Genomic DNA, 27298 nt, shown 5'->3' on the forward strand with positions numbered 1-27298 from the left:
GAAGAGTCTTGGTGGTTCCAAACTTCTTCCATTGAAGAATGATGGAGGCCACTGTGTTCTTGGAGACCTTCAATGTTGCGGAAATGTTTTGTTACCCTTCCCCAGATCTGTGTCTCGAACCCAATCCTATCTCGGATCTCTACAGACAATTTCTTCCACCTCATGCCTTGTTTTTTGCTCTGACATACACTGTCAGCTGTGGGACCTTAAATAGACAGGTGCCTTTCCAAATCATGTCCAATCAATTGAAGTTACCAAAGGTGGCCTCCAATCAAGTAGAAACATCTCAAAGATGATCAATGGAAACAGGATACACCTGAGCTCAATTTCGAGTCTCATAGCAAAGTGTCTGAATACCTACAAAAATAAGGCATTTCTGGGGGGGGGGGTCTAATACATTTCCCTACATTTCTAAAAGCCTGTTTTCACTTTGTAATTATGGGGTATTGTGATGTCGTTATGGGGTAGTGTGATGTCGTTATGGGGTAGTGTGATGTCGTTATGGGGTAGTGTGATGTCGTTATGGGGTAGTGTGATGTGGGATGTATGGGGTAGTGTGATGTCGTTATGGGGTAGTGTGATGTCGTTATGGGGTAGTGTGATGTCATTATGGGGTAGTGTGATGTCGTTATGGGGTAGTGTGATGTCGTTATGGGGTAGTGTGATGTCGTTATGGGGTAGTGTGATGTCATTATGGGGTAGTGTGATGTCGTTATGGGGTAGTGTGATGTCGTTATGGGGTAGTGTGATGTCGTTATGGGGTAGTGTGATGTCGTTATGGGGTAGTGGGATGTCGTTATGGGGTAGTGTGATGTCATTATGGGGTAGTGTGATGTCATTATGGGGTAGTGTGATGTCATTATGGGGTAGTGTGATGTCATTATGGGGTAGTGGGATGTCATTATGGGGTAGTGGGATGTCGTTATGGGGTAGTGTGATGTCGTTATGGGGTAGTGTGATGTCGTTATGGGGTAGTGTGATGTCGTTATGGGGTAGTGTGATGTCGTTATGGGGTAGTGTGATGTCGTTATGGGGTAGTGTGATGTCGTTATGGGGTAGTGTGATGTCGTTATGGGGTAGTGTGATGTCGTTATGGGGTAGTGTGATGTCATTATGGGGTAGTGTGATGTCATTATGGGGTAGTGTGATGTCATTATGGGGTAGTGTGATGTCATTATGGGGTAGTGTGATGTCATTATGGGGTAGTGTGATGTCATTATGGGGTAGTGTGATGTCATTATGGGGTAGTGTGATGTCATTATGGGGTAGTGTGATGTCATTATGGGGTAGTGTGATGTCATTATGGGGTAGTGTGATGTCATTATGTGATGTCATTATGGGGTAGTGTGATGTCATTATGGGGTAGTGTGATGTCATTATGGGGTAGTGTGATGTCATTATGGGGTAGTGTGTAGATTGATTGAGGATCTTTTTTTATTAATTTAATAAAAATGGAAAAAGTCAGTCTGAATCGTTACCGAAGGCAGTGTGTGTGTGTGTGTGTGTGTGTGCGCGCGCGCGTCTTTCAGAGGTGATAAACAGATGACACATTTCCTGACTGAAAAGAAAATGGACTAATAAAGTCTTCTTCTTCTCCTTCTTCTCCTTCTCCTTCTTCTCCTTCTCCTTTTCTCCTTCTCCTTCTCCTTCTCCTTTTTCTCCTTCTCCTTTTTCTCCTTTTTCTCCTTCTCCTTCTCCTTCTCCTTCTCCTTCTCCTCCTTCTTCTCCTTCTTCTCTCAGAGTGCTGGATCAACACAAGCTGTCTAAAGAACAGTGGGAGCAGCGGATCCAGACCTGGCACGAGGAACACAGAGCTATGCTCAAGTAAGTGTGAATGCTAATTCCAGTGAGGATTCAGACCCTTTTCCACCAATTACAGTGAGGATTCAGACCTTTTCCACCAATTACAGTTAGGATTCCATTGATGCTTTGTGAACAGGGAGGATGCTATGCTGGAGTATCTAAAGATCGCCCAGGACTTGGAGATGTATGGAGTCAACTTCTTTGACATCAAGAACAGGAAGGGGACAGAGCTGTGGCTGGGGGTAGATGCCCTGGGACTCAACATCTACGAGAAGGTCGACAGGTAAACATCTACCTCTACCTCTACTATTATTTTACCTCTACCTCTACTTATACTCTACCTCTACTCTACCTCTACTCTACCTCTAGCTCTAGCTCTAGCTCTACCTCTAGCTCTAGCTCTACCTCTAGCTCTAGCTCTACCTCTAGCTCTAGCTCTACCTCTACTCTAGGTCTACTATACCTCTACCTCTACTCTAGCTCTACTATACCTCTACCTCTACTCTACCTCTACTATACCTCTACCTCTACTTATACTCTAGCTCTACTATACCTCTACTCTACCTCTAGCTCTACTATACCTCTACTCTACTCTACCTCTAGCTCTACTATACCTCTACCTCTACTTATACTCTAGCTCTACTCTACCTATACCTCAACTCTACATCTAGCTCTACTCTACCCCTCGCTCTACTATACCTCTAGCTCTACTCTACCTCTACTCTAGCTCTACTATACCTCTACCTCTACTCTACTCTACCTCTACTCTACCTCTACTCTATATTCTACGCCTCTACCTCTACTCTCTACCTCTACTATAACTATACCTCTCTACCTCTACTCTACCTCTATTCTACCTGCTAACTGTACCTCTACTCTACCTATACTTCTACTCTACCTCTACTATAACTCTACCTCTAACTCTACACTATACCTCTACACCTCTAACCTCTATTCTACCTCGCCTGCTTAACTGTACTCTACTCTCTACTCTCTATACTCTACTTATACTCTCTACTCTTCTACTCTACCTCTACTATAACTCTACCTCTAACTCTACTCTACTCTACCTCTACACCTGCTAACTGTACTCTACTTATACTCTACCTCTACTCTGCTTATACTCTACCTCTACTCTACTCCACTCTACCTATACTCTACTTATACTCTACCTCTACTCTACTCTACTCTACTCTACTCTACTCCACTCTACCTCTACTATACCTCTACCTCTTCTGTACTCCACCCTACCTCTACTATACTCTACTCTACTACACTCTACCTCTACTATAACTCTACCTCTTCTGTACTCCACCCTACCTCTACTATACTCTACTCTACTCCACTCTACCTCTACTATACCTCTACCTCTTCTGTACTCCACTCTACCTCTACTCTACTCTACCTCTACTATACCTCTACCTCTTCTGTACTCCACTCTACCTCTACCTCTACCTCTACTATACATCTACCTCTACTGTACTCTACTCTACCTCTACTCCATTCTACCTCTACTCCACTCTACCTCTACCTCTACTCTACCTCCACCTCTACTCTACCTCCACCTCTACTCTACCTCCACCTCTACCTCTACTCCACTCTACCTCTAACTCTACTCCACTCCACCTCTACTCTACTCCACTCTCCCTCTACTCTACTCTCCCTATACTCCACTCTACCTTTACCACTACTCCACTCTACCTCTACTCCACTCTAGCTCTACTCCACTCTACTCTACTCCACTCTACCTCTACTCCACTCTACCTCTACTCTTCGCCTGCTAACTGTAATCTACTTATACTCTACCTCTACTCTACTTCTACTCTACTCTACCTCGACTATACCTCTACCTCTTCTGTACTCCACTCTACCTCTACCTCTTCTTTACTCCACTTTACCTCTACTATACCTCTACCTCTTCTGTACGCCACTCTACCTCTACTCTACTCCACTCTACCTCTACTATACCTCTACCTCTTCTGTACTCTACTCTACCTCTACTCCACTCTACCTCTACTCCACTCTACCGCTACCTTTACTCCACTCTACCTCTACCTCTACTCCACTCTACCTCTACCTCTACTCCACTCTACCTCTACTCTACCACTACTCCACTCTACCTCCACTCTTCGCCTGCTAACTGTAATCTACTTCTCCTCTCAGTCCTGAGCCTACTGTCAGCTAACATCAAACATGACCGGCAGGTTGTGGATGTTATGGGGAGGTCGTTACCCTAGTTCTCCTGAGTCCTCTAAACACATCATGATATTAGGAGTACGTAAAGGAGTCACAATGCTTTGTTTGCATTTGTTTTTAACTGCTGAATGTTGACGTTTGTTCTCCCTTCCAGACTGACTCCAAAGATCGGGTTTCCTTGGAGTGAAATTAGGAACATTTCATTCAGTGATAAAAAGTTCATCATCAAGCCCATTGATAAGAAAGCTCCCGTGAGTCCTCTAATATTCCGTTAATGTCAAGTTACTTCTGTAAGCCTCAGGTCTTGTTCAGTACATCACTTCAGAGACCGAGAGAGTGTAAACAAGTGTCTGTGTGTGTGAGAGAGAGAGCGATTGAGATTGAGAGAGCGCGAGAGAGCGATTGAGATTGAGAGTGATTGAGATTGAGAGAGCGATTGAGATTGAGAGAGCTTGAGAGAGCGATTGAGATTGAGAGAGCGATTGAGATTGAGAGCGATTGAGATTGAGAGCGATTGAGATTGAGATTGAGAGAGCGTTTTAATAAAACCCAACATATATTCTCAGGATTTTGTGTTGACCCCTCGGTTTGGGCATGAATAAGCGATTGAGCTTGTGCAGAGCTTGGAACGATGAGATACATGAAACGCAGGAAGCCGGACACCGATTGAGGTGCAGCAGATGAAGACTAAGGCCAGGGAGGAGAAGCACCAGAAACAGATGGAAAGGTAAGAGAGCAGGACCACACCTTCGCCAGTACACAGGACCACACCTTCACCTGTACACAGGACCACACCTTCACCTGTACACAGGACCACACCTTCAGTACACAGGACCACACCTTGACCTGTGACACAGGACCACACCTTCACCTGTACACAGGACCACACCTTCACATGTACACAGGCGCGACAGCGATTGAGAATGCGCGATTGAGATTCACCTGTACACAGGCACACCTTCAGATTGAGGACCACAGAGCGATTGAGACACAGGAGCGATTGACCTTCACCTGTACACAGGACCACAGCTATTGAGATTGAGACCGATTTAGACAGGCGATTGACCTGTACATTGAGGAGAGCGATTGAGATTGAGGACCAGCACCTTTAATAAAACCCAACATATATTCTCAGGATTTTGTGTTCTACGCCCCTCGGCTGGGCATGAATAAGCGTATCCTGGCTCTGTGCATGGGGAACCATGAGCTATACATGAAACGCAGGAAGCCGGACACCATCGAGGTGCAGCAGATGAAGACTAAGGCCAGGGAGGAGAAGCACCAGAAACAGATGGAAAGGTAAGAGACAGGACCACACCTTCACCTGTACACAGGACCACACCTTCACCTGTACACAGGACCACACCTTCACCTGTACACAGGACCACACCTTCACCTGTACACAGGACCACACCTTCACCAGTACACAGGACCACACCTTCACCAGTACACAGGACCACACCTTCACCTGTACACAGGACCACACCTTCACCTGTACACAGGACCACACCTTCACCTGTACACAGGACCACACCTTCACCTGTACACAGGACCACACCTTCACCTGTACACAGGACCACACCTTCACCTGTACACAGGACCACACCTTCACCTGTACACAGGACCACACCTTCACCTGTACACAGGACCACACCTTCACCTGTACACAGGACCACACCTTCACCTGTACACAGGACCACACCTTCACCAGTACACAGGACCACACCTTCACCTGTACACAGGACCACACCTTCACCAGTACACAGGACCACACCTTCACCAGTACCACACCTTCACCTGTACACAGGACCACACCTTCACCTGTACACAGGACCACACCTTCACCTGTACACAGGACCACACCTTCACCTGTACACAGGACCACACCTTCACCAGTACCACACCTTCACCTGTACAAAGGACCACACCTTCACCTGTACACAGGACCACACCTTCACCTGTACACAGGACCACACCTTCACCTGTACACAGGACCACACCTTCACCTGTACACAGGACCACACCTTCACCTGTACACAGGACCACACCTTCACCAGTACACAGGACCACACCTTCACCTGTACACAGGACCACACCTTCACCTGTACACAGGACCACACCTTCACCTGTACACAGGACCACACCTTCACCAGTACACAGGACCACACCTTCACCAGTACACAGGACCACACCTTCACCAGTACACAGGACCACACCTTCACCTGTACACAGGACCACACCTTCACCTGTACACAGGACCACACCTTCACCTGTACACAGGACCACACCTTCACCAGTACACAGGACCACACCTTCACCAGTACACAGTACCACACCTTCACCTGTACACAGGACCACACCTTCACCTGTACACAGGACCACACCTTCACCAGTACACAGGACCACACCTTCACCTGTACACAGGACCACACCTTCACCAGTACACAGGACCACACCTTCACCTGTACACAGGACCACACCTTCACCTGTACAAAGGACCACACCTTCACCTGTACGCCTATGTAGATATTCCATTAAAAGATCAGCCGTTTCCAGCTACAATAGTCATTTACAACATTAACAATGTCTACACTGTATTTCTGATCAATATGATATTATTTTAATGGACAAAAAATGTGCTCTTCCTTGAAAAACAAGGACATTTCAAAGTGACCCCAAACTTTTGAACAGTAGTGTATGTAAATAAGGTATCTGCTGTTTTTTTTCATACATTTGAAAAAAAATCTAAAAACCTGTTTTCGCTTTGTCATTATAGGGTATTGTGATGTCATTATGGGGTATTGTGATGTCATTATGGGGTATTGTGATGTCATTATGGGGTATTGTGATGTCATTATGGGGTATTGTGATGTCATTATGGGGTATTGTGATGTCATTATGGCTGTAACGTAACAAAATGTGTGAAAAGTGAAGAAGGGGTCTGAGTACTTTCCAAAGGCTCTGTAGGTCACTATTATTTGATGCATTTACTACCTCATGGACCCTGTGGAATACACAGCTCCGTCTATGAATTTCAGTGGTTATATTTCTACAGCTCCATCACTCAGCTTTATAGCAAACCTTTATGTCACAGCTTTATGTGAAAGCTTTACAGCTAACAAGCATTAAAGTGTTACAAGTTTATTATCCAACATAGCGTGGCGTAATGTGGTGTTCATTGTATAATTGTGTTTATGATGCTTGTGAACTGCTGGCTGTGCTGTGTGTCTTCAGTCTCTCACAAGTTACAATCCCTGCTACTGTACCTGTACCCCACCTTTACCCTCCTGTACCCCACCTTTACCCTGCTGTACCCCACCTTCACCCTACTGTACCCCACCTTTACCCTCCTGTACCCCACCTTTACCTTCTACCTTTACCCTACTGTACCCCACCTTTACCCTCCTGTACCCCACCTTTACCCTACTGTACCCCACCTTTACCCTGCTGTACCCCACCTTCACCCTACTGTACCCCACCTTTACCCTACTGTACCCCACCTTTACCTTCTACCTTCACCCTACTGTACCCCACCTTCACCCTGCTGTACCCCACCTTTACCCTGCTGTACCCCACCTTTACCCTACTGTACCCCACCTTTACCTTCTACCTTCACCCTACTGTACCCCACCTTTACCCTACTGTACCCCACCTTTACCTTCTACCTTTACCCTGCTGTACCCCCACCTTTACCCTGCTGTACCCTGCTGTACCCCCCACCTGCTTACCCTGCTGTACCACACCTTTACCCTGCTGTACCCCACCTTTACCCTGCTGTACCCCACCTTTACCCTGCTGTACCCCACCTTCACCCTGCTGTACCCCACCTTCACCCTGCTGTACCCCACCTTTACCCTACTGTACCCCACCTTTACCTTCTACCTTCACCCTACTGTACCCCACCTTTACCCTACTGTACCCCACCTTTACCTTCTACCTTTACCCTGCTGTACCCCACCTTTACCCTGCTGTACCCCACCTTTACCCTGCTGTACCCCACCTTTACCCTGCTGTACCCCACCTTTACCCTGCTGTACCCCACCTTTACCCTGCTGTACCCCACCTTTACCCTGCTGTACCCCACCTTTACTGTACCCTCCTGTACCCCCACCCTACTGTACCCCACCCTCTACCTTCACCCTACTGTACCCCACCTTTACCCTCCTGTACCCCACCTTCACCCTCTACCTTCACCCTACTTTACCCTCCTGTACCCCCCACCTTTACCCTACTGTACCCCACCTTTACCCTCCTGTACCCCACCTTTACCTCCCTACTGTACCCCACCTTTACCCTGCTGTACCCCACCTTCACCCTACTGTACCCCACCTTTACCCTACTGTACCCCCCACCCTACTTACCTTCTACCTTCTGTACCCCACCTACCCTCCTGTACCCCACCTTCACCCCTGCTGTACCCCACCTTTACCCTGCTGTACCCCACCTTTACCCTACTGTACCCCACCTTTACCTTCTACCTTCACCCTACTGTACCCCACCTTACCCTACTGTACCCCACCTTTACCTTCTACCTTTACCCTGCTGTACCCCACCTTTACCCTGCTGTACCCCACCTTTACCCTGCTGTACCCCACCTTTACCCTGCTGTACCCCACCTTTACCCTGCTGTACCCCACCTAATCATTACCCTGCTGTACCCCACCATTCATTTACCCTGCTGTACCCCACCTTTACCCTCTACCTTCACCCTACTGTACCCCACCTTTACCTTCATAATCTCCTGTACCCCACCTCTAATCTAATCATTCATCTACCTTCACCCTACTGTACCCCACCTTTACTTCCCAATCATATCAAATCTGGATTGGTGGAGGCATAGACCGGTGGGAGTTTGTACCCCACCTTCTTCTTCCTCTGCCAGACCTTCCTTCATAATCTAATCCTACTTTACTCACTTCCTTCCTAATCATTCCTGTACCCCACCTTCATAATCTAATCCTAGGAACTGACTACCCCATCTAATCATTTACCCTCCTGTACCCCACCTTTACCCTCTACCTTCACCCTACTGTACCCCAACTTCACCCTACTGTACCCCACCTTCACCCTACTGTATCATTCCCACCTTTTCACCCTCCTGTGCCCCACCATTTAGGGACCCTCTACCTTCACCCATTCATAGGAAGGCAGGGTGTGACTCCCCATCCTTTATAATCTAATCCTGTACCCCACCACCCTACTGTACCCCACCTTTACCATTCTCCCAGACTCACTTCCTTCCCACCTTCACCCTCCTGTACCCCACCATTCACCCTCCTGTACCTCATCTTCACCCTTCTAATCCCCCACCTTCACCCTCCTGTGCCAGACCCCACCTTTACCCTCTACCTTCACCCTCCTGTCCCTTCCCCCATTCCAGGGTGTCACTCACTTCCTTCCTAATCATTCCTGTACCCCACCTTCACCATTCTCCTGTACCCCACCTTCACTTCATAATCTAATCCTGTACCCCACCTTCACCCTCCTTCCTTCATAATCTAATCATTCCAGGGTTCACTCTCTTCCTTCACCCTCTGTACTGTGTGGCTTCCGTGTCTCAGTATATCAAATCCAGGCGAAGATTCTTCATTCATAGGAAATATCATAAAAGTCACAATCACCTAATCATTCCTGTTTTCAGGGCCCAGCTGGAGAATGAGTGCCAGACTCACTTCCTTCATAATCTAATCAGAAGAAACAGGGAGGCCATGGAGAAAGAGAAGGATCAGATGGAGAGAGAGAAGCAGGACTTGATGCTAGGAGGCTGTACCAGTTTGAGGAGACTCACTTCCTTCATAACTAATCATTCAAGGGAAGGCAGAGAGGTAAGGACATGACTCACTTCCTTCATAATCTAATTATGGGACTCACTTCATAGGAAGGCAGGGTAGGAAGGTAGGGTGCCAGATAATCTAATCATTCTAGGAAGGCACAGAGACTCCTTCATAATCTAATCATTCCACAGATTTCCAGACAGACTTCCATCCTTCATAATCTAATCATTCATAGGAAGGCAGGGTGTGCCAGACTCACTTCCTTCATAATCTAATCATTCATAGGAAGGCAGGGTGTGCCAGACTCACTTCCTTCATAATCTAATCATTCATAGGAAGGCAGGGTGTGCCAGACTCCCTTCCTTCTCTAATCATTCCTTCCTTCATAATCTAATCATTCATAGGAAGGCAGGGTGTGCCAGACTCCCTTCCTTCATAATCTAATCATTCATAGGAAGGCAGGGTGTGCCAGACTCACTTCCTTCATAATCTAATCATTCATAGGAAGGCAGGGTTCACTCCCTTCCTTCATAATCTAATCATTCATAGGAAGGCAGGGTGTGCCAGACTCACTTCCTTCATAATCTAATCATTCATAGGAAGGCAGGGTGTGCCAGAGACTCCCTTCCTTTATAATCTAATCATTCATAGGAAGGCAGGGTGTGCCAGAGACTCCCTTCCTTCATAATCTAATCATTCATAGACTTTATTGTCTGTAGAGATACTGCCATTAAATGTTGACTTGCTTCCCTTCAGACTTGGGTTGCGTGCCAGTAGTATCTCCTTTCTCCTGAAGTGTACACTCGTTCACTACTTCCCAATCATATAAAATCATTGGATTGGTGGAGGCATAGACCGGTGGGAGTTTCCGCCATATTTCTTCTTCTTCTTCTTCCAAATATCAAATCACAGGGGAAGAGAACACTTTGGGATAAATTAGAGACAACAGCCTTGCTCTTTATCAGGCTGAGTGAAGTTGAAACTCGTCTATCAACTAGTCAGATCTTTGATTACAGAGGAATAATCGAGATAACCTTTTAACTAGCAGCACAGCTTGCCTTAATCCCCTACACTTCCCCTGGGTAAAGTGAACACAAACAGATTATTCACTATATAATCTCAGTGGGACTTGAACCTACAACCTTGGTGTTGCTCGTGTCACTCTTTTACCAACTGAGCCATACAAGACCACCTCTACCCCACTTTTACTCTCCTCTACCCCACCTTCACCCTCCTGTACCCCACCTTCACCCTCCTGTACCCCACCTTCACCCTCCTGTACCCCACCTTCACCCTCCTGTACCCCACCTTCACCCTCCTGTACCCCACCTTCACCTTCTTGTACCCCACCTTCACCCTCCTCTACCCCACCTTCACCCTCCTCTACCCCACCTTCACCCTCCTCTACCCCACCTTCACCCTCCTCTACCCCACCTTCACCCTCCTCTACCCCACCTTCACCCTCCTCTACCCCACCTTCACCCTCCTGTACCCCACCTTCACCCTCCTGTACCCCACCTTCACTCTCCTCTACCCCACCTTCACCCTCCTCTACCCCACCTTCACCCTCCTCTACCCCACCTTCACCCTCCTGTACCCTTCAGAGTCCAATCATTCATAATATAGATATAGATACTTTTGTACCTGTTTCCTCCAGCATCTTCACAAGGTCCTTTGCTGTTGTTCTGGGATTGATTTGCTCTTTTCACACCAAAGTACGTTATTCTCTAGGAGACAGAACGTGTCTCCTTCCTGAGCGGTATGACGGCTGCGTGGTCCCATGGTGTTTATACTAGCGTACTATTGTTTGTACAGATGAACGTGGTACCTTCAGGCATTTGGAAATTGCTCCCAAGGATGAACCAGACTTGTGGAGGTCTACAATTTTTTGATTTCTTTTGATTTTCACATGATGTCAAGCAAAGAGGCACTGAGTTTGAAGGTTGGCCTTGAAATACATCCACAGGTAAACCTCCAATTGACTCATATGATGTCAATTAGCCTATCAGAAGCTTCTAAAGCCATGACATCATTTTCTGGAATTTTCCAAGCTGTTTAAAGGCACAGTCAACTTAGTGTATGTAAACTTCGGAATCACTGGAATTGTGATACAGTGAATTATAAGTGAAATAATCTGTCTGTAAGTTGTTAGAAACATTCCTTGTGTCATGCACAAAGTAGATGTCCTAACCTGCTTGCCAAAACTATAGTTTGTTAACAAGAAATTTGTGAAGTGGTTGAAAAACGAGTTTTAATGACTCCTACCAAAACTTCCGACTTCAACTGTACAATGAACATAAATAGAAACGCAACATGTAATGTGTTGGTCCCGCATTTCATGAGCTGAAATAAAAGATCCCTGAAATGTTCCAAAATGTTCACAACAAATCTTATTTCTCTCCAATGTTATTTACATTTGTTTACATCCCTGTTAGTGAGTATTTCTCCTTTGCCAAGATAATCCATCCACCTGACAGATGTGGCATATCAAAAAAGCTGATTTAATAGCATGATCCACAGGTGCACCTTGTGCTGGGTACAATAAAAGGCCATTCTAAAATATGCAGTTTTGTCACACAACACAATGCCACAGATGTCTCAAGTTTTGAAGTGCAATTGACATGCTGACTGCAGGAATGTCCACCAGAGCTGTTGCCCCAAAAAATTATGTTAATTTCTATACCTTAATTAAGCCGCCTCCAATGTCGTTTTAGAGAATTATGCCTCACAACCGCAGTCCATGTGTAACCACACCAGCCCAGGACATCCACATCCACAGTCCATGTGTAACCACACCACAACGGCAGACCATGAGTATGGCGTCATGTATGGCATCATACATTTTTCTAACATAAGCCGCCTCCCAACATATTTTTTAGAGAATTTGGCAGTACGTCCAACCCGGCCTGTGTATGGCTTTATTTGGGCGAGCAGTTCACTGATGTCAACGTTGTGAACAGAGTGCCCCGTGGTGGCGGTGGGGTTATGGTATGGGCAGGCATAAACTACGGACAACAAACACAATTGCATTTTATCGATGGCAATTTGAATGCACAGAGATACCATGATGAGATCCTGAGACCCATTGTCGTGCCATTCATCCACCACCATCACCTCATGTCTCAGCATGATAATACACAGCCTCATGTCACAAGGATCTGGACACAATTCCTGGAAGCTGAAAATGTCCCAGTTCTTCCCTGGCCTACAAACACACCAGACAGGTCACCCAATGAGCATGTTTGGGATGCTCTGGATTGACGTGTACGACAGCGTGTTCCAGGTCCCGCCAATATTCAGCAACTTCGCAAGCCAATGAAGAGGAATGGGACAACATTCCACAGGCCACAATCAACAGCCTGATCAACTCTATGTGAAGGAGATGTGTCTGTGTTCCCAGTCATGTCAAATAAATAGTTTAGGGTCTAATTGATTTATTTAAATGAACTGATTTCTTTATAACTGTAACTCAGTAAAATCTCTGAAATTGTTGCATGTTGCGTTTATATTTTTGTTCAGTATATATGAATATACATATATATAAATTTGTGGTTGTTGAAAAACAAGTTTTAATGACTCCAACCTAAGTGTAAACCTCCGACTTCAACTAATATATATATATATAGATATATATATTATTCATTATATATGAATATACACTGCTCAAAAAAATAAAGGGAACACTAAAATAACACATCCTAGATCTGAATGAATGAAATATTCTTATTAAATACTTTTTTCTTTACATAGTTGAATGTGCTGACAACAAAATCACACACAAATTATCAATGGAAATCAAATTTATCAACCCATGGAGGTCTGGATTTGGAGTCACACTCAAAATTAAAGTGGAAAACCACACTACAGGCTGATCCAACTTTGATGTAATGTCCTTAAAACAAGTCAAAATGAGGCTCAGTAGCTTTTGTGTGTGGCCTCCACGTGCCTGCGTTGCAAGCGCCATGACCTCCCTACAGCGCCTGGGCATGCTCCTGATGAGGTTGCGGATGGTCTCCTGAGGGATCTCCTCCCAGACCTGGACTAAAGCATCCGCCAACTCCTGGACAGTCTGTGGTGCAACGTGGCGCTGGTGGATGGAGTGAGACATGATGTCCCAGATGTGCTCAATTGGATTCAGGTCTGGAGAACGGCGGGCCAGTCCATAGCATCAATGCCTTCCTCTTGTAGGAACTGCTGACACACTCCAGCCACAGTCTAGCATTGTCTTGCATTAGGAGGAACCCAGGGCCAACCGCACCAGCATATGGTCTCACAAGGGGTCTGAGGATCTCATCTCGGTACCTAATGGCAGTCAGGCTACCTCTGGGGAGCACATGGAGGGCTGTGCGCCCCCCCAAAGAAATGCCACTCCACACCATGACTGACCCACCGCCAAACCGGTCATGCTGGAGGATGTTGCAGGCAGTAGAACGTTCTCCACGGCGTCTCCAGACTGTCACGTCTGTCACATGTGCTCAGTGTGAATCTGCTTTCATCTGTGAAGAGCACAGGGCACCAGTGGCGAATTTGCCAATCTTGGTGTTCTCTGGCAAATGCCAAACGTCCTGCACGGTGTTGGGCTGTAAGCACAACCCCCACCTGTGGACGTCGGGCCCTCATACCACCCTCATGGAGTCTGTTTCTGACCGTTTGAGCAGACACATGCACATTTGTGGCCTGCTGGAGGTCATTTTGCAGGGCTCTGGCAGTGCTCCTCCTGCTCCTCCTTGCACAAAGACAGAGGTAGCGGTCCTGCTGCTGGGTTGTTGCCCTCCTACGGCCTCCTCCACATCTCCTTATGTACTGGCCTGTCTCCTGGTAGCGCCTCCAAGCTCTGGACACTACGCTGACAGACACAGCAAACCTTCTTGCCACAGCTCGCATTGATGTGCCATCCTGGATGAGCTGCACTACCTGAGCCACTTGTGTGGGTTGTAGACTCCCTCTCATGCCACCACTAGAGTGAAAGCACCGCCAGCATTCAAAAGTGACCAAAACATCAGCCAGGAAGCATAGGAACTGAGAAGTGGTCTGTGGTCCCCACCTGCAGAACCACTCCTTTATTGGGGGTGTCTTGCTAATTGCCTATAATTTCCACCTGTTGTCTATTCCATTTGCACAACAGCAGGTGAAATGTATTGTCAATCAGTGTTGCTTCCTAAGTGGACAGTTTGATTTCACAGAAGTGTGATTGACTTGGAGTTACATTGTGTTGTTTAAGTGTTCCCTTTATTTTTTTTGAGCAGTGTATATATGTGTATATATATATATATGTATTTGAATATAATGTCTGTCTGTCTGTAACAGAACTGCAGGAGCAGCTGGAGAGAGCTATCCGTCTGGAAGAGGAGAGGAGGAGGGTGGAGCAGGATGCAGCCAGGCTGGAGGCTGAGAGACAGGCTGCTCTCCTGGCCAAAGACGAGCTGGCCAGGCAGGCCGTGATTCAGCTAGAGAGTCAGGAACAGCTGGTGAGTACACTGGGATGAGTCAGAAACAGCTGGTGAGGACACTGGGATGAGTCAGGAACAGCTGGTGAGGACACTGGGATGAGTCAGAAACAGCTGGTGAGGACACTGGGATGAGTCAGGAACAGCTGGTGAGGACACTGGGATGAGTCAGAAACAGCTGAGGACACTGGGATGAGTCAGGAACAGCTGGTGAGGACACTGGGATGAGTCAGGAACAGCTGGTGAGGACACTGGGATGAGTCAGGAACAGCTGGTGAGGACAGCTGGTGAGGACACTGGGATGAGTGGGATGAGGACACTGGGATGAGTCAGGAACAGCTGGTGAGGACACTGGGATGAGTCAGGAACAGCTGGTGAGGACACTGGGATGAGTCAGGAACAGCTGGTGAGGACACTGGGATGAGTCAGGAACAGCTGGTGAGGACACTGGGATGAGTCAGGAACAGCTGGTGAGGACACTGGGATGAGTCAGGAACAGCTGGTGAGGACACTGGGATGAGTCAGGAACAGCTGGTGAGGACACTGGGATGAGTCAGGAACAGCTGGTGAGGACACTGGGATGAACAGTCAGGAGGACACTGGGATGAGGACACTGGGATGAGTCAGGAACAGCTGGTGAGGACACTGGGATGAGTCAGGAACAGCTGGTGAGGACACTGGGATGAGTCAGGAACAGCTGGTGAGGACACTGGGATGAGTCAGGAACAGTGAGGACACTGAGATGTCAGGAACAGCTGGTGAGGACACTGGGATGAGTCAGGAACAGCTGGTGAGGACACTGGGATGAGTCAGGAACAGCTGGTGAGGACACTGGGATGAGTCAGGAACAGCTGGTGAGGACACTGGGATGAGTCAGGAACAGCTGGTGAGGACACTGGGATGAGTCAGGAACAGCTGGTGAGGACACTGGGATGAGTCAGGAACAGCTGGTGAGGACACTGGGATGAGTCAGGAACAGCTGGTGAGGACACTGGGATGAGTTGGGAACAGCTGGTGAGGACACTGGGATGAGTCAGGAACAGCTGGTGAGGACACTGGGATGAGTCAGGAACAGCTGGTGAGGACACTGAGATGAGTCAGGAACAGCTGGTGAGGACACTGGGATGAGTTGGGAACAGCTGGTGAGAACACTGGGATGAGTCAGAAACAGCTGGTGAGGACACTGGGATGAGTCAGGAACAGCTGGTGAGGACACTGGGATGAGTCAGAAACAGCTGGTGAGAACACTGGGATGAATCAGGAACAGCTGGTGAGGACACTGGGATGAGTCAGGAACAGCTGGTGAGGACACTGGGGTGAGTCAGAAACAGCTGGTGAGGACACTGGGGTGAGTCTAGAGGACTTCTGTATAAATGCTTGATGTTCTGGTCTTTATGTAAAATTAGGGCTGGGAGTCGATTCCCAAAGTACTTGATTCCCGGTTCCTTGAGAATACGCGAACATCAATGACATCACCGTGCCCCGATCCACCTGTTCTCAGTCTTCCTCCTCTTCTTCTTCGACTCTCTAGGCTGCAGAGCGGGCAGAATGGATTTTATAATGACGCGTGTTTTTACCCCCAACACCACTTTCCATCAATTTGTTATAGCAGACCCTCATGCCAAATTGAGTTTTTTGAGGTTTTTTGAAATCAACAAAGAATGAGAAGACTATGCCTTTGTTTTTGTTTGTTTGTTTGTCAGTTGGGGTTTGCAGGGTGAATATGTGGTCTGTTGTACGGTAATTTGGCAAAAAGCCAATTTGACATTTGCTCAGTACTGTCATGTCTTGTTATGTCTGTTCCTGTCCTTTCTCTTCATTCTCTCTCTCTGCTGGTCTTTTTAGGTTACCTTCTCTGTCTCTCATCCCTCAGCTGTTCTACATTTCCCCTAACTAGCTCATTCTCTCTTTCCCCACCTGTTCTCTCTTCCCCCTCTGATTAGGTCTCTATTTCTTTCTCTGTTCCTGCTACTTTCAGTGTCTGATTCTTGTTTGTGTTTTTTGATGCCAGAAGCAAGCTGTCGTCTCGTTTGCTTCCACCTTGTCCTGTCCTGTCGGAGTCTGCATGGCAGGTGCATCCTGCATTATACTACGTTCTTTTGTTCCATTGACTACGTTGGAAGAGGATTTATGCCATTCCTGTTTTTATTAAAGAACTCTGTTTTCTGTTAAAACCGCGTTTGGGTCTTCACTCAAGTTCATAACAGAAGAATCAGACCAAGAATGGACCCAGCGGCTCCGGACCCTTTTCACTCCGCCGTCGAGATCCAGGGAGCGATGCTAGGCAGACACGAGGAGGAATTGTCTGCTGCTCAACATGCCGTTGAGACCCTGGCCGTCCAAGTCTCCGACCTCACAAGACGGGTTCACCAACTCCACCTCGATCCACCGCCCACTTCCAGGGTTTCCGAGTCTCCGGGCCCAGGATCAACAACCCGCCGTGTTACTCTGGGGAGCCCACTGAGTGCCGCTCATTCCTCATTCAGTGTGATGTGGTGTTCTCTCTCCAGCCCAACACTTACTCCAGGAGCGCAGCCCGCATCGCCTACGTCATTTCTCTCCTTACCGGACGGGCGCGTGAGTGGGGCACGGCAGTCTGGGAGGCGAGGGCTGAGTGTATTAACCAGTATCAGGACTTTAAGGAGGAGATGATACGGGTTTTTGACCGTTCTGTTTTTGGCGAGGAGGCTTCCAGGGCCCTGTCTTCCCTATGTCAGGGGAATAGATCCATAACGGATTATTCTATTGAGTTTCGCACTCTCGCTGCCTCTAGTGACTGGAGCAGGCCGGCTTTGCTCGCTCGTTTTCTGGAGGGTCTCCACGTCGAGGTTAAGGATGAGATCCTCTCCCGGGAGGTTCCTTCCAGTCTGGACTCCTTAATAGCTCTCGCTATTCGCATAGAGCGACGGTTTGATCTTCGTCGCCGAGCTCGTGGAAAGGAGCTCACGTTCTCCGTTGCTCCCCTCTCCACATCACTGCCACCTGCCGCATCACTGCCACCCTCCCCCGCCGGCTCGGATGCTGAGCCTATGCAGCTGGGGGGTATTCGCATCTCGGCCAAGGAGAGGGAACGGAGAATCACCAATCGCCTCTGTCTCTACTGCGGCTCCGCTGGTCATTTTGTCACCTCATGTCCAGTAAAAGCCAGAGCTCATCAGTAAGAGGAGGGCTACTGGTGAGCGCAACTACTCAGGCCTCTCCTTCTGGATCACGCACTACCTTTCCGGTCCATCTCCGCTGGCCCGGTTCATCTGCTTCCTGCAGTGCCTTGATAGACTCTGGGGCGGAGGGCTGTTTTATGGACGAGACCTGGGCTCGGAACATGACATTCCTCTCAGACAGTTAGGGAGCCCAGGGCCTTGTTCGCTTTAGATGGTAGTTCTCTCCCCAAGATTCAGCGTGAGACGCTGCCTTTAACCCTCACTGTCTCTGGTAATCATAGCGAAACCATTTCTTTTTTAATTTTTCGTTCACCTTTTACACCTGTTGTTTTGGGTCATCCCTGGCTAGTGCGCCATAACCCTTCTATTAATTGGTCTAGTAATACTATCCTATCCTGGAATGTTTCTTGTCATGTAACCTGTTTAATGTCTGCTATCCCTCCTGTTTCCTCTGTCTCTTCTTCACAGGAGGAGCCTGGCGATTTGACAGGGGTGCCGGAGGAGTATCACGATCTGCGCACGGTGTTCAGTCGTTCCAAGGCCACTTCTCTCCCTCCACACCGGTCGTATGACTGTAGTATTGATCTCCTTCCGGGAACTACTCCCCCGGGGGTAGATTATACTCTCTGTCGGCTCCCGAACGTAAGGCTCTCGAGGATTATTTGTCGGTTTCGCTCGACGCCGGTACCATAGTCTCCTCCTCCTCCCCCGCCGGCGCGGGGTTCTTTTTGTTCAGAAGAAGGACGGGTCCCTGCGCCCATGCGTGGATTATCGAGGGCTGAATGACATAACAGTTAAGAATCGTTATCCGCTTCCTCTTATGTCTTCAGCCTTCGAGATCCTGCAGGGAGCCAGGTTTTTCACCAAATTGGACCTTCGTAACGCCTACCATCTCGTGCGCATCAGGGAGGGGACGAGTGGAAGACGGCGTTTAACACTCCGTTAGGGCACTTTGAATACCGGGTTCTTCCTTTCGGCCTCGTTAACGCTCCAGCTGTCTTTCAGGCACTAGTTAACGACGTCCTGAAGACATGCTGAACATTTTTGTTTTCGTTTACATGGATGATATCCTGATTTTTTCACCATCTCTCTCGATTCATGTTCAGCACGTGCGATCGTCCTCCAGCGCCTTTTGGAGAACTGTCTTTATGTGAAGGCTGAGAAGTGCACTTTTCATGCCGCCTCTGTCCCTTTTCTCGGTTCCGTTATTTCCGCTGAGGGCATTAAGATGGATCCCGCTAAGGTCCAGGCTGTCATTGATTGGCCCGTTCCTAAGTCACGCGTCGAGCTGCAGCGCTTTCTGGGCTTCGCTAATTTCTACCGTCGTTTCATCCGTAATTTCGGTCAGGTGGCAGCTCCTCTCACAGCCCTTACTTCTGTTAAGACGTGCTTTAAGTGGTCCGTTTCCGCCCAGGGAGCTTTTGATCTTCTTAAGAATCGTTTTACATCCGCACCTATTCTTGTTACACCTGACATCTCTAGACAGTTTGTTGTTGAGGTTGACGTGTCAGAGGTGGGCGTGGGAGCCATTCTTTCTCAGCGCTCTCTCTCTGACGGCAAGGTCCATCCTTGCGCGTTTCTCTCTCATCGCTTATCGCCGTCAGAACGTAACTATGATGTTGGTAATCGCGAACTGCTCGCCATCCGCTTAGCCCTAGGCGAATGGCGACAGTGGTTGGAGGGCGACCGTTCCTTTTGTCGTTTGGACTGACCATAGGAACCTTGAGTACATCCGTTCAGCCAAACGACTTAATGCGCGTCAGGCTCGTTGGGCTCTGTTTTTCGCTCGTTTCGAGTTTGTTATTTCTTATCGTCCGGGCTCAAAAAACACCAAACCTGATGCTTTATCTCGTCTCTTCAGTTCTTCTGAGGTCTCCACCGACCCCGATGGGATTCTCCCTGAGGGGCGTGTTGTCGGGTTGACTGTCTGGGGAATTGAGAGGCAGGTAAAGCAAGCACTCGCTCACACTCCGTCGCCGCGAGCTTGTCCTAGGAACCTTCTGTTCGTTCCCGTTCCCTACTCGTCCGGCCGTTCTTCAGTGGGTCCACTCTGCCAAGTTAGCCGGCCACCCCGGCGTTCGGGAGTACGCTCGCTTCCATTCGCCAGCGTTTCTGGTGGCCCACTCGGGAACGTGGCGCGTCGATTTGTCGCCGCTTGTTCGGTCTGCGCGCAGACTAAATCTGGGAACTCTCCTCCTGCCGGCCGTCTCAGACCGCTTCCCATTCCCTCTCGACCGTGGTCTCACATCGCTTTAGATTTTATCACCGGACTGCCTTCATCAGCGGGGAAGACAGTTATTCTTACGGTTGTCGATAGATTCTCTAAGGCGGCTCATTTCATTCCTCTCGATAAGCTCCCTTCTGCTAAGGAGACGGCTCAGATCATTATCGAGAATGTTTTCCGAATTCATGGCCTTCCGTCTGACGTCGTTTCCGACAGAGGCCCGCAGTTCACGTCTCAATTTTGGAGGGAGTTTTGCCGTTTGATTGGGGCTTCCGTCAGTCTCTCGTCCGGCTTTCATCCCCAGTCTAACGGTCAACCGAGCGGGCCAATCAGACTGTTGGTCGCATTTTTACGCAGTCTTTCTTTTCGTAACCCTGCGTCTTGGTCAGAACAGCTCCCCTGGGCAGATCGCCCACAACTCGCTTCCCTCGTCTGCTACCGGTCTATCCCCTTTTCAGTGTAGCCTCGGGTACCAGCCTCCGCTGTTCTCATCTCAGCTCGCCGAGTCCTCGTCCCCTCCGCTCAGGCTTTTGTCCAGCGTTGCAAGCGCACCTGGAAGGGGTCAGGTCGGCACCTTTCCCCGTAATAGGGCGCAGACTGTGAGGGCCGCTAATAAGCGTAGGACCAAGAGTCCTAGATATTGTTGCGGTCAGAGAGTATGGCTCTCCACTCAGAACCTTCCCCTTAAGACAGCTTCTCGCAAGTTGGCCCCCGAGTTCATTGGTCCGTTCCGTATTTCCCAGGTCATTAATCCTGTCCCTTTATAGTGCGACTTCTTCTCCAGCGCTATCTTCGTCGCGTTCACCCGGTCTTCCATGTCTCCTGTGTTAAGCCCGTTCTTCGTGCCCCATTCTCGTCCCTCCCCCCATCCTTGTCGAGGGCGCACCCATCTACAGGGTTCGTAAGATTTTGGACATGCGCCCTCATTCACCAGTGGTCATCAGTACCTAGTGGATTGGGAGGGGTACGGTCCTGAGGAGAGGAGTTGGGTTCCCTCTCGGGACGTGCTGGACCGTTCGCTGATCGATGATTTCCTCCGTTGCCGCCAGGTTTCCTCCTCGAGTGCGCCAGGAGGCGCTCGGTGAGTGGGGGGTACTGTCATGTCTTGTTATGTCTGTTCCTGTCCTTTCTCTTCATTCTCTCTCTCTGCTGGTCTTTTTAGGTTACCTTCTCTGTCTCTCATCCCTCAGCTGTTCTACATTTCCCCTAACTAGCTCATTCTCTCTTTCCCCACCTGTTCTCTCTTCCCCCTCTGATTAGGTCTCTATTTCTTTCTCTGTTCCTGCTACTTTCAGTGTCTGATTCTTGTTTGTGTTTTTTGATGCCAGAAGCAAGCTGTCGTCTCGTTTGCTTCCACCTTGTCCTGTCCTGTCGGAGTCTGCATGGCAGGTGCATCCTGCATTATACTACGTTCTTTTGTTCCATTGACTACGTTGGAAGAGGATTTATGCCATTCCTGTTTTTATTAAAGAACTCTGTTTTCTGTTAAAACCGCGTTTGGGTCTTCACTCAAGTTCATAACAAGTACATTGTTTTCACTGAGGAAATGTACAAGTCTGCTGTTAATAATGATGCAGAGGTTTTTCCCAAGGTTGCTGTTGACGGTAGTTATTGGGGTCAAATTTGTCTCCACTTTTGTGGATTGGGGTGATCAGTCCTTGGTTCCAGATATTGGGGAAGATGCCAGCTGAGGATGATGTTAAAGAGTTTTAAGTATAGTTAGTATGTTGAAGAGTTCATGTAGCCAATTGAAATTTGTTTTCCGTATATTTGATCATTTCATTGAGGAGGATACCATCAACACCACAGGCCTTTTTGGGTTGGAGGGTTTGTATTTTGTCCTGTAGTTCATTCAAGGTAATTGGAGAATCCAGTGGGTTCTGGTAGTACTTAATGGTTGATTCTAAGAGTTGTATTTGATCATGCATATGTTTTTGCTGTTTGTTCTTTGTTAAAGAGCCAAAACGACTGGAGAAGTGGTTTATCCATACATCTCCATTTTGGATAGATAACACTTTATGGTGTTGTTCATTTAGTGTTTTCCAATTTTCCCAGAAGTGGTTAGATTCTATGGATTCTTCAATTACATTGAGCTGATTTCTGACGTGCTGTTCCTTCTTTTTCCGTAGTGTATTTCTGTATTGTTTGAGTGATTCACCATAGTGAAGGTTCAGGTTGTCTGTAGTGTATTTCTGTATTGTTTTAGTGATTCACCATAGTGAAGGTTCAGGTTGTCTGAGGTGTATTTCTGTATTGTTTTAGTGATTCACCATAGTGAAGGTTCAGGTTGTCTGTAGTGTATTTCTGTATTGTTTTAGTGATTCACCATAGTGAAGGCGAAGGTTGTCTGGGTCTCTATTGTTTTGGTTGGACAGGTTTCTACATTTTTTTCTTCGATTTTTGCATTCTTCATCAAACCATTTGTCATTGTTGTTAAGGTGGCGCAATACACTGATAAGATCTGACACCTTTTTTCTCTCTCTGTCTCTCTAGGCTGCAGAGCTGGCAGAGTACACTGCTAAGATCTGACACCTTTTCTCTCTCTCTCACTAGGCTGCAGAGCTGGTAGAGTACTGCTAAGATCTGACACCTTTTCTCACTCACTCACTCACTCACTCACTCACTCACTCACTAACTCACACACTCACATTCTCTCTCTCTCACTAGGCTGCAGAGCTGACAGAGTACTGCTAAGATCTGACACCTTTTCTCTCTCTCTCACTAGGCTGCAGAGCTGGTAGAGTACTGCTAAGATCTGACACCTTTTCTCTCTCTCTCACTAGGCTGCAGAGCTGGTAGAGTACTGCTAAGATCTGACACCTTTTCTCACTCACTCACTCACTCACTCACTCACTCACTCACTAACTCACACACTCACATTCTCTCTCTCTCTCACTAGGCTGCAGAGCTGACAGAGTACTGCTAAGATCTGACACCTTTTCTCTCTCTCTCACTAGGCTGCAGAGCTGGCAGAGTACTGCTAAGATCTGACACCTTTTCTATCTCTCTCACTCACTCACTCACTCACTCACTCTCACTAGGCTGCAGAGCTGGCAGAGTACACTGCTAAGATCTGACACCTTTTCTCTCTCTCTCTCACTAGACTGCAGAGCTGGCAGAGTACACTGCTAAGATCTGACACCTTTTCTCTCTCTCTCACTAGGCTGCAGAGCTGGCAGAGTACTGCTAAGATCTGACACCTTTTCTCTCTCTCACTAGGCTGCAGAGCTGGTAGAGTACTGCTAAGATCTGACACCTTTTCTCTCACTCACTCACTCACTCACTCACTCACTCACTCACTCTCTATCTCACTAGGCTGCAGAGCTGGCAGAGTACACTGCTAAGATCTGACACCTTTTCTCTCTCTCACTAGGCTGCAGAGCTGGTAGAGTACTAGAGTAACAGGTTAAGATCTGACACATTTTCTCTCACTCACTCACTCACTCACTCACTCACACTCTCTCTCTCTCACTAGGCTGCAGAGCTGGCAGAGTACACTGCTAAGATCTGACACCTTTTCTCTCTCTCACTAGGCTGCAGAGCTGGCAGAGTACACTGCTAAGATCTGACACCTTTTCTCTCTCACTCTCACTAGGCTGCAGAGCTGGCAGAGTACACTGCTAAGATCTGACACCTTTTCTCTCTCTCTCTCACTAGGCTGCAGAGCTGGCAGAGTACACTGCTAAGATCGCCCTGCTGGAGGAGGCCAAGAGGTTCCAGGAGGAAGAGGCTGAAACATGGCAGAGCAGGGTGAGTCTCCTTCCCTTGGGCACCATCAGCATGTCCTCATACATTTCAACTCTGAGGGATCAACTGAACGTGAAAGCTAAACCATAGCGATCCTAGCCAGCCACTGTTAATGCAAAAAAAAAGGCTTTATGAATCAACTTGATTGAATTATTGATATATTTGAACATTTACCACCTTCACAAGTGCAGTCTCAGTGCTATGATGGGGTCTAAGACCAGACTGAAGGCAGTGAGTTGCTGCGCAACAACCTTTTCCAAAATTTTTGAGAGGATTGGAAGATTCGATATAGGCCGATAGTTTTTTATTTTCTGGGTCAAGGTTTGTCTTTTTCAAGAGAGGCTTTATTACTGCCACTTTTAGTGAGTTTGGTACACATCTGGTGGATAGAGAGCCGTTTATTATGTTCAACATAGGAGGGCCAAGCACAGGAAGCAGCTCTTTCAGTAGTTTAGTTGGAATAGGGTCCAGTAAGCAGCTTGAAGGTTTAGAGGCCATGATTATTTTCATCATTGTGTCAAGAGATATAGTACTAAAACACTTGACTGTCTCTCTCTCTCTCACACACACTCCCCCTCTCTCTCTCTCTCTCTCTCTCTCTCCCTCTCTCTCTCTCTCTCTCTCTCTCTCCCCCTCTCTCTCTCTCTCTCTCTCTCTGTCTCTCTCCCCCCCTCTCCCCCTCTCTCCCTGTTTGTTCTCCTCTCTCTCTCTCTCTCCCCCTCTCTCACTCCCCCCTCTCTCTCTCTGTTTCTCTCTCTCCTCCCCCTCTCTCCCCCTCTCTCTCTCTCTCTCTCTCTCTCTCTCTCTCTCTCTCCCCCTCTCTCTCTCTCTCTCTCTCTCTCTCTCTCTCTCTCTCTCTCTCTCTCTCTCTCTCTGTCTCTGTCTCTGTCTCTGTCTCTCTCTCTCTCTCTCTCTCTCTCTCTCTCTCTCTCTGTCTCTCTCTCTCTCTCTCTCTCTCTCTCTCTCTCTCTCTCTCTCTCTGTCTCTCTCCCCTCTAATCACTCCCCCTCTCTCCCCCCCTCTCTCTCTCTCTGTCTCTCTCCCCCTCTCTCACTCCCCCTCTCTCCCCCCCTCTCCTCTCTCTCTCTCTCTCTCACTCCCCCTTCTCCCCCCCTCTCTCCCCCCCTCTCTCTCTCTGTCTCTCTCCCCCTCTCTCCCTCTCTCTCTCTCTCTCCCCCCCTCTCTCTCTCTAGGCTAGGGAGGTACAGGAGGATCTTCTGAAGACTAAGGAGGAGCTTCACCTGGTAATGGCCGCCCCCGCTGCCATCCCAGCCCCTCCCTCACCTGACAGCAGCAACAGCAGCCACAGTGACCAGGAGGAAAGCGAGGAGAACAGCACGTACAGCGCTGAGCTGCAGCAGCAAGACATCAACGACCACCGGGAGGAGGAGGATCGTGTTACCGAGGCCGAGAAGAACAAACGCATTCAGGCACAACTAATGGTGAGTCTCAGTACATCTGGGGCCCTGTGGTCTCTGGGGCGCTGTGGGCTGTGGTCTCTTGTGGTCTCTGGTAGGCTGTGGTCTCTGGGGCCCTGTGGTCTCTGGGGCGCTGTGGGCTGTGGTCTCTAGGGCCCTATGGGAAATAGCCTTCTACTTAGGATGCAGCCAATTCTTTTAAAGTAACTGCTCAGTGTTTCCAGAGTTCTGTGAAATATGAACTAATTACTTACGATACGAGTGAAATAGTTTTCCTTACATTTAAAAAAAAAGTATGCTAAAAAGCAGCTTTTTATATGTTGGAATGGTGTGGGCACAACCCAACAACAGTATGGTGTGGGCATATACCGGTCATTAAAAATATTCATGCAGGTAGACCGCTGATTGGCCAGCTCATCCTCCTCAGGGAGATGACATCATGTTCTATGAGGAAATGTCAAGCATTATTAAAATTATCTGTTTGAGGTGTGTGTGTGTGTGTGTGTGTGTGTGGAGGGGGTTTAATGTGTTTTTCTCCAATTTATGCTGTGGACAAAAAATACAAATATAGAACGAGTCAGCAACATTATTTGTGTACGAATTTAGAGAATATGAACTTTTTAAAAGTGAGATTTTTTTTACTGGGCGGTTACCCTTTCTGTCTGCAGTCCCTGAGCGCTGACCTGGCCGAGACCAGAGACGACACCATGAAGACCCAGAACGACCTGCTCCACACGGAGAACGTCCGCGCTGGCCGAGACAAGTACAAGACCCTGCGGCAAATCCGTATGGGTAACACCAAACAGAGAGTGGACGAGTTTGAATCCTTGTAGACCACAGAGAGAGAGGGGGAGAGAGAGAGAGTGTGAGGGGGAGAGAGGGGTGTGTGAGAGAGAGAGAGAGAGAAGGGACAACCTGTGTGTGAGAGAGAGATTAATGGGGAGAGAGGTGAGGGGAATGAGTGAGGGGGAGAGAGAGAGGGGGGAGTGAGAGAGAGAGAGAGGGAGTGTGTGAGAGGGGAGAGTGAGGGGGAGAGAGTGAGGGGAGAGAGAGTGGAGTGTGAGGGGGGAGAGAGTGAGAGAGAGAGAGAGGGGAGTGAGGGGAGAGAGTGTGTGTGAGAGGAGAGAGAGAGGGGAGTGTGTGAGAGAGAGAGAGAGAGAGAGAGAGAGAGGAGAGAGGAGTGAGAGAGAGAGGGGGGGGAGTGAGGGAGAGAGAGTGAGGGGGAGAGAGAGTGAGGGGGAGAGAGAGAGGGGGGAGTGAGAGAGAGAGGGGGGGAGTGTGAGAGAGAGAGAGAGAGAGAGAGAGAGAGAGAGAGAGATGGGGGAGAGACAGGGAGGGAGAGAGAGATGGAGTAAGTGAGAGACAGAGATGAAAAGGGAGAGGGAGATAGAGACTGAGAGAGAGACTGAGATGGAGAGAGAATGGTCCTGGAGAAAACTTTAAAACAAGAAAACGTAACTTGTTAGTCCATAGGAAGCTTTGGTAGAAGTAATACCGCTCACTGTTAAGCAAGGACCTAAATATCTCC

The 27298-nt window shown here is 48.3% G+C and overlaps 1 protein-coding gene across 1 annotated transcript in view; it reads left to right on the forward strand.

Annotated features, from left to right (window-relative positions):
* The window catches only part of LOC135525443 (ezrin-like), a 52800-nt gene extending 26156 nt beyond the window's left edge, over positions 1–26644 (forward strand). Inside the window, exons 6-14 of the mRNA XM_064953073.1 lie at positions 1741–1824; positions 1940–2086; positions 4154–4250; positions 5135–5298; positions 9641–9759; positions 15039–15241; positions 24263–24355; positions 25546–25794; positions 26439–26644. Of these exons, the coding sequence (XP_064809145.1) occupies positions 1741–1824; positions 1940–2086; positions 4154–4250; positions 5135–5298; positions 9641–9759; positions 15039–15241; positions 24263–24355; positions 25546–25794; positions 26439–26603 (1321 nt within the window). The 3' untranslated portion in view covers positions 26604–26644. The remainder of the gene's footprint in view (positions 1–1740; positions 1825–1939; positions 2087–4153; positions 4251–5134; positions 5299–9640; positions 9760–15038; positions 15242–24262; positions 24356–25545; positions 25795–26438) is intronic.
* Positions 26645–27298: the final 654 nt, after the last annotated feature.

The sequence above is a fragment of the Oncorhynchus masou genome, chromosome 32 (assembly GCF_036934945.1).
Source record: "Oncorhynchus masou masou isolate Uvic2021 chromosome 32, UVic_Omas_1.1, whole genome shotgun sequence".
In the NCBI taxonomy this organism is placed as follows: Eukaryota; Metazoa; Chordata; class Actinopteri; order Salmoniformes; family Salmonidae; genus Oncorhynchus; species Oncorhynchus masou.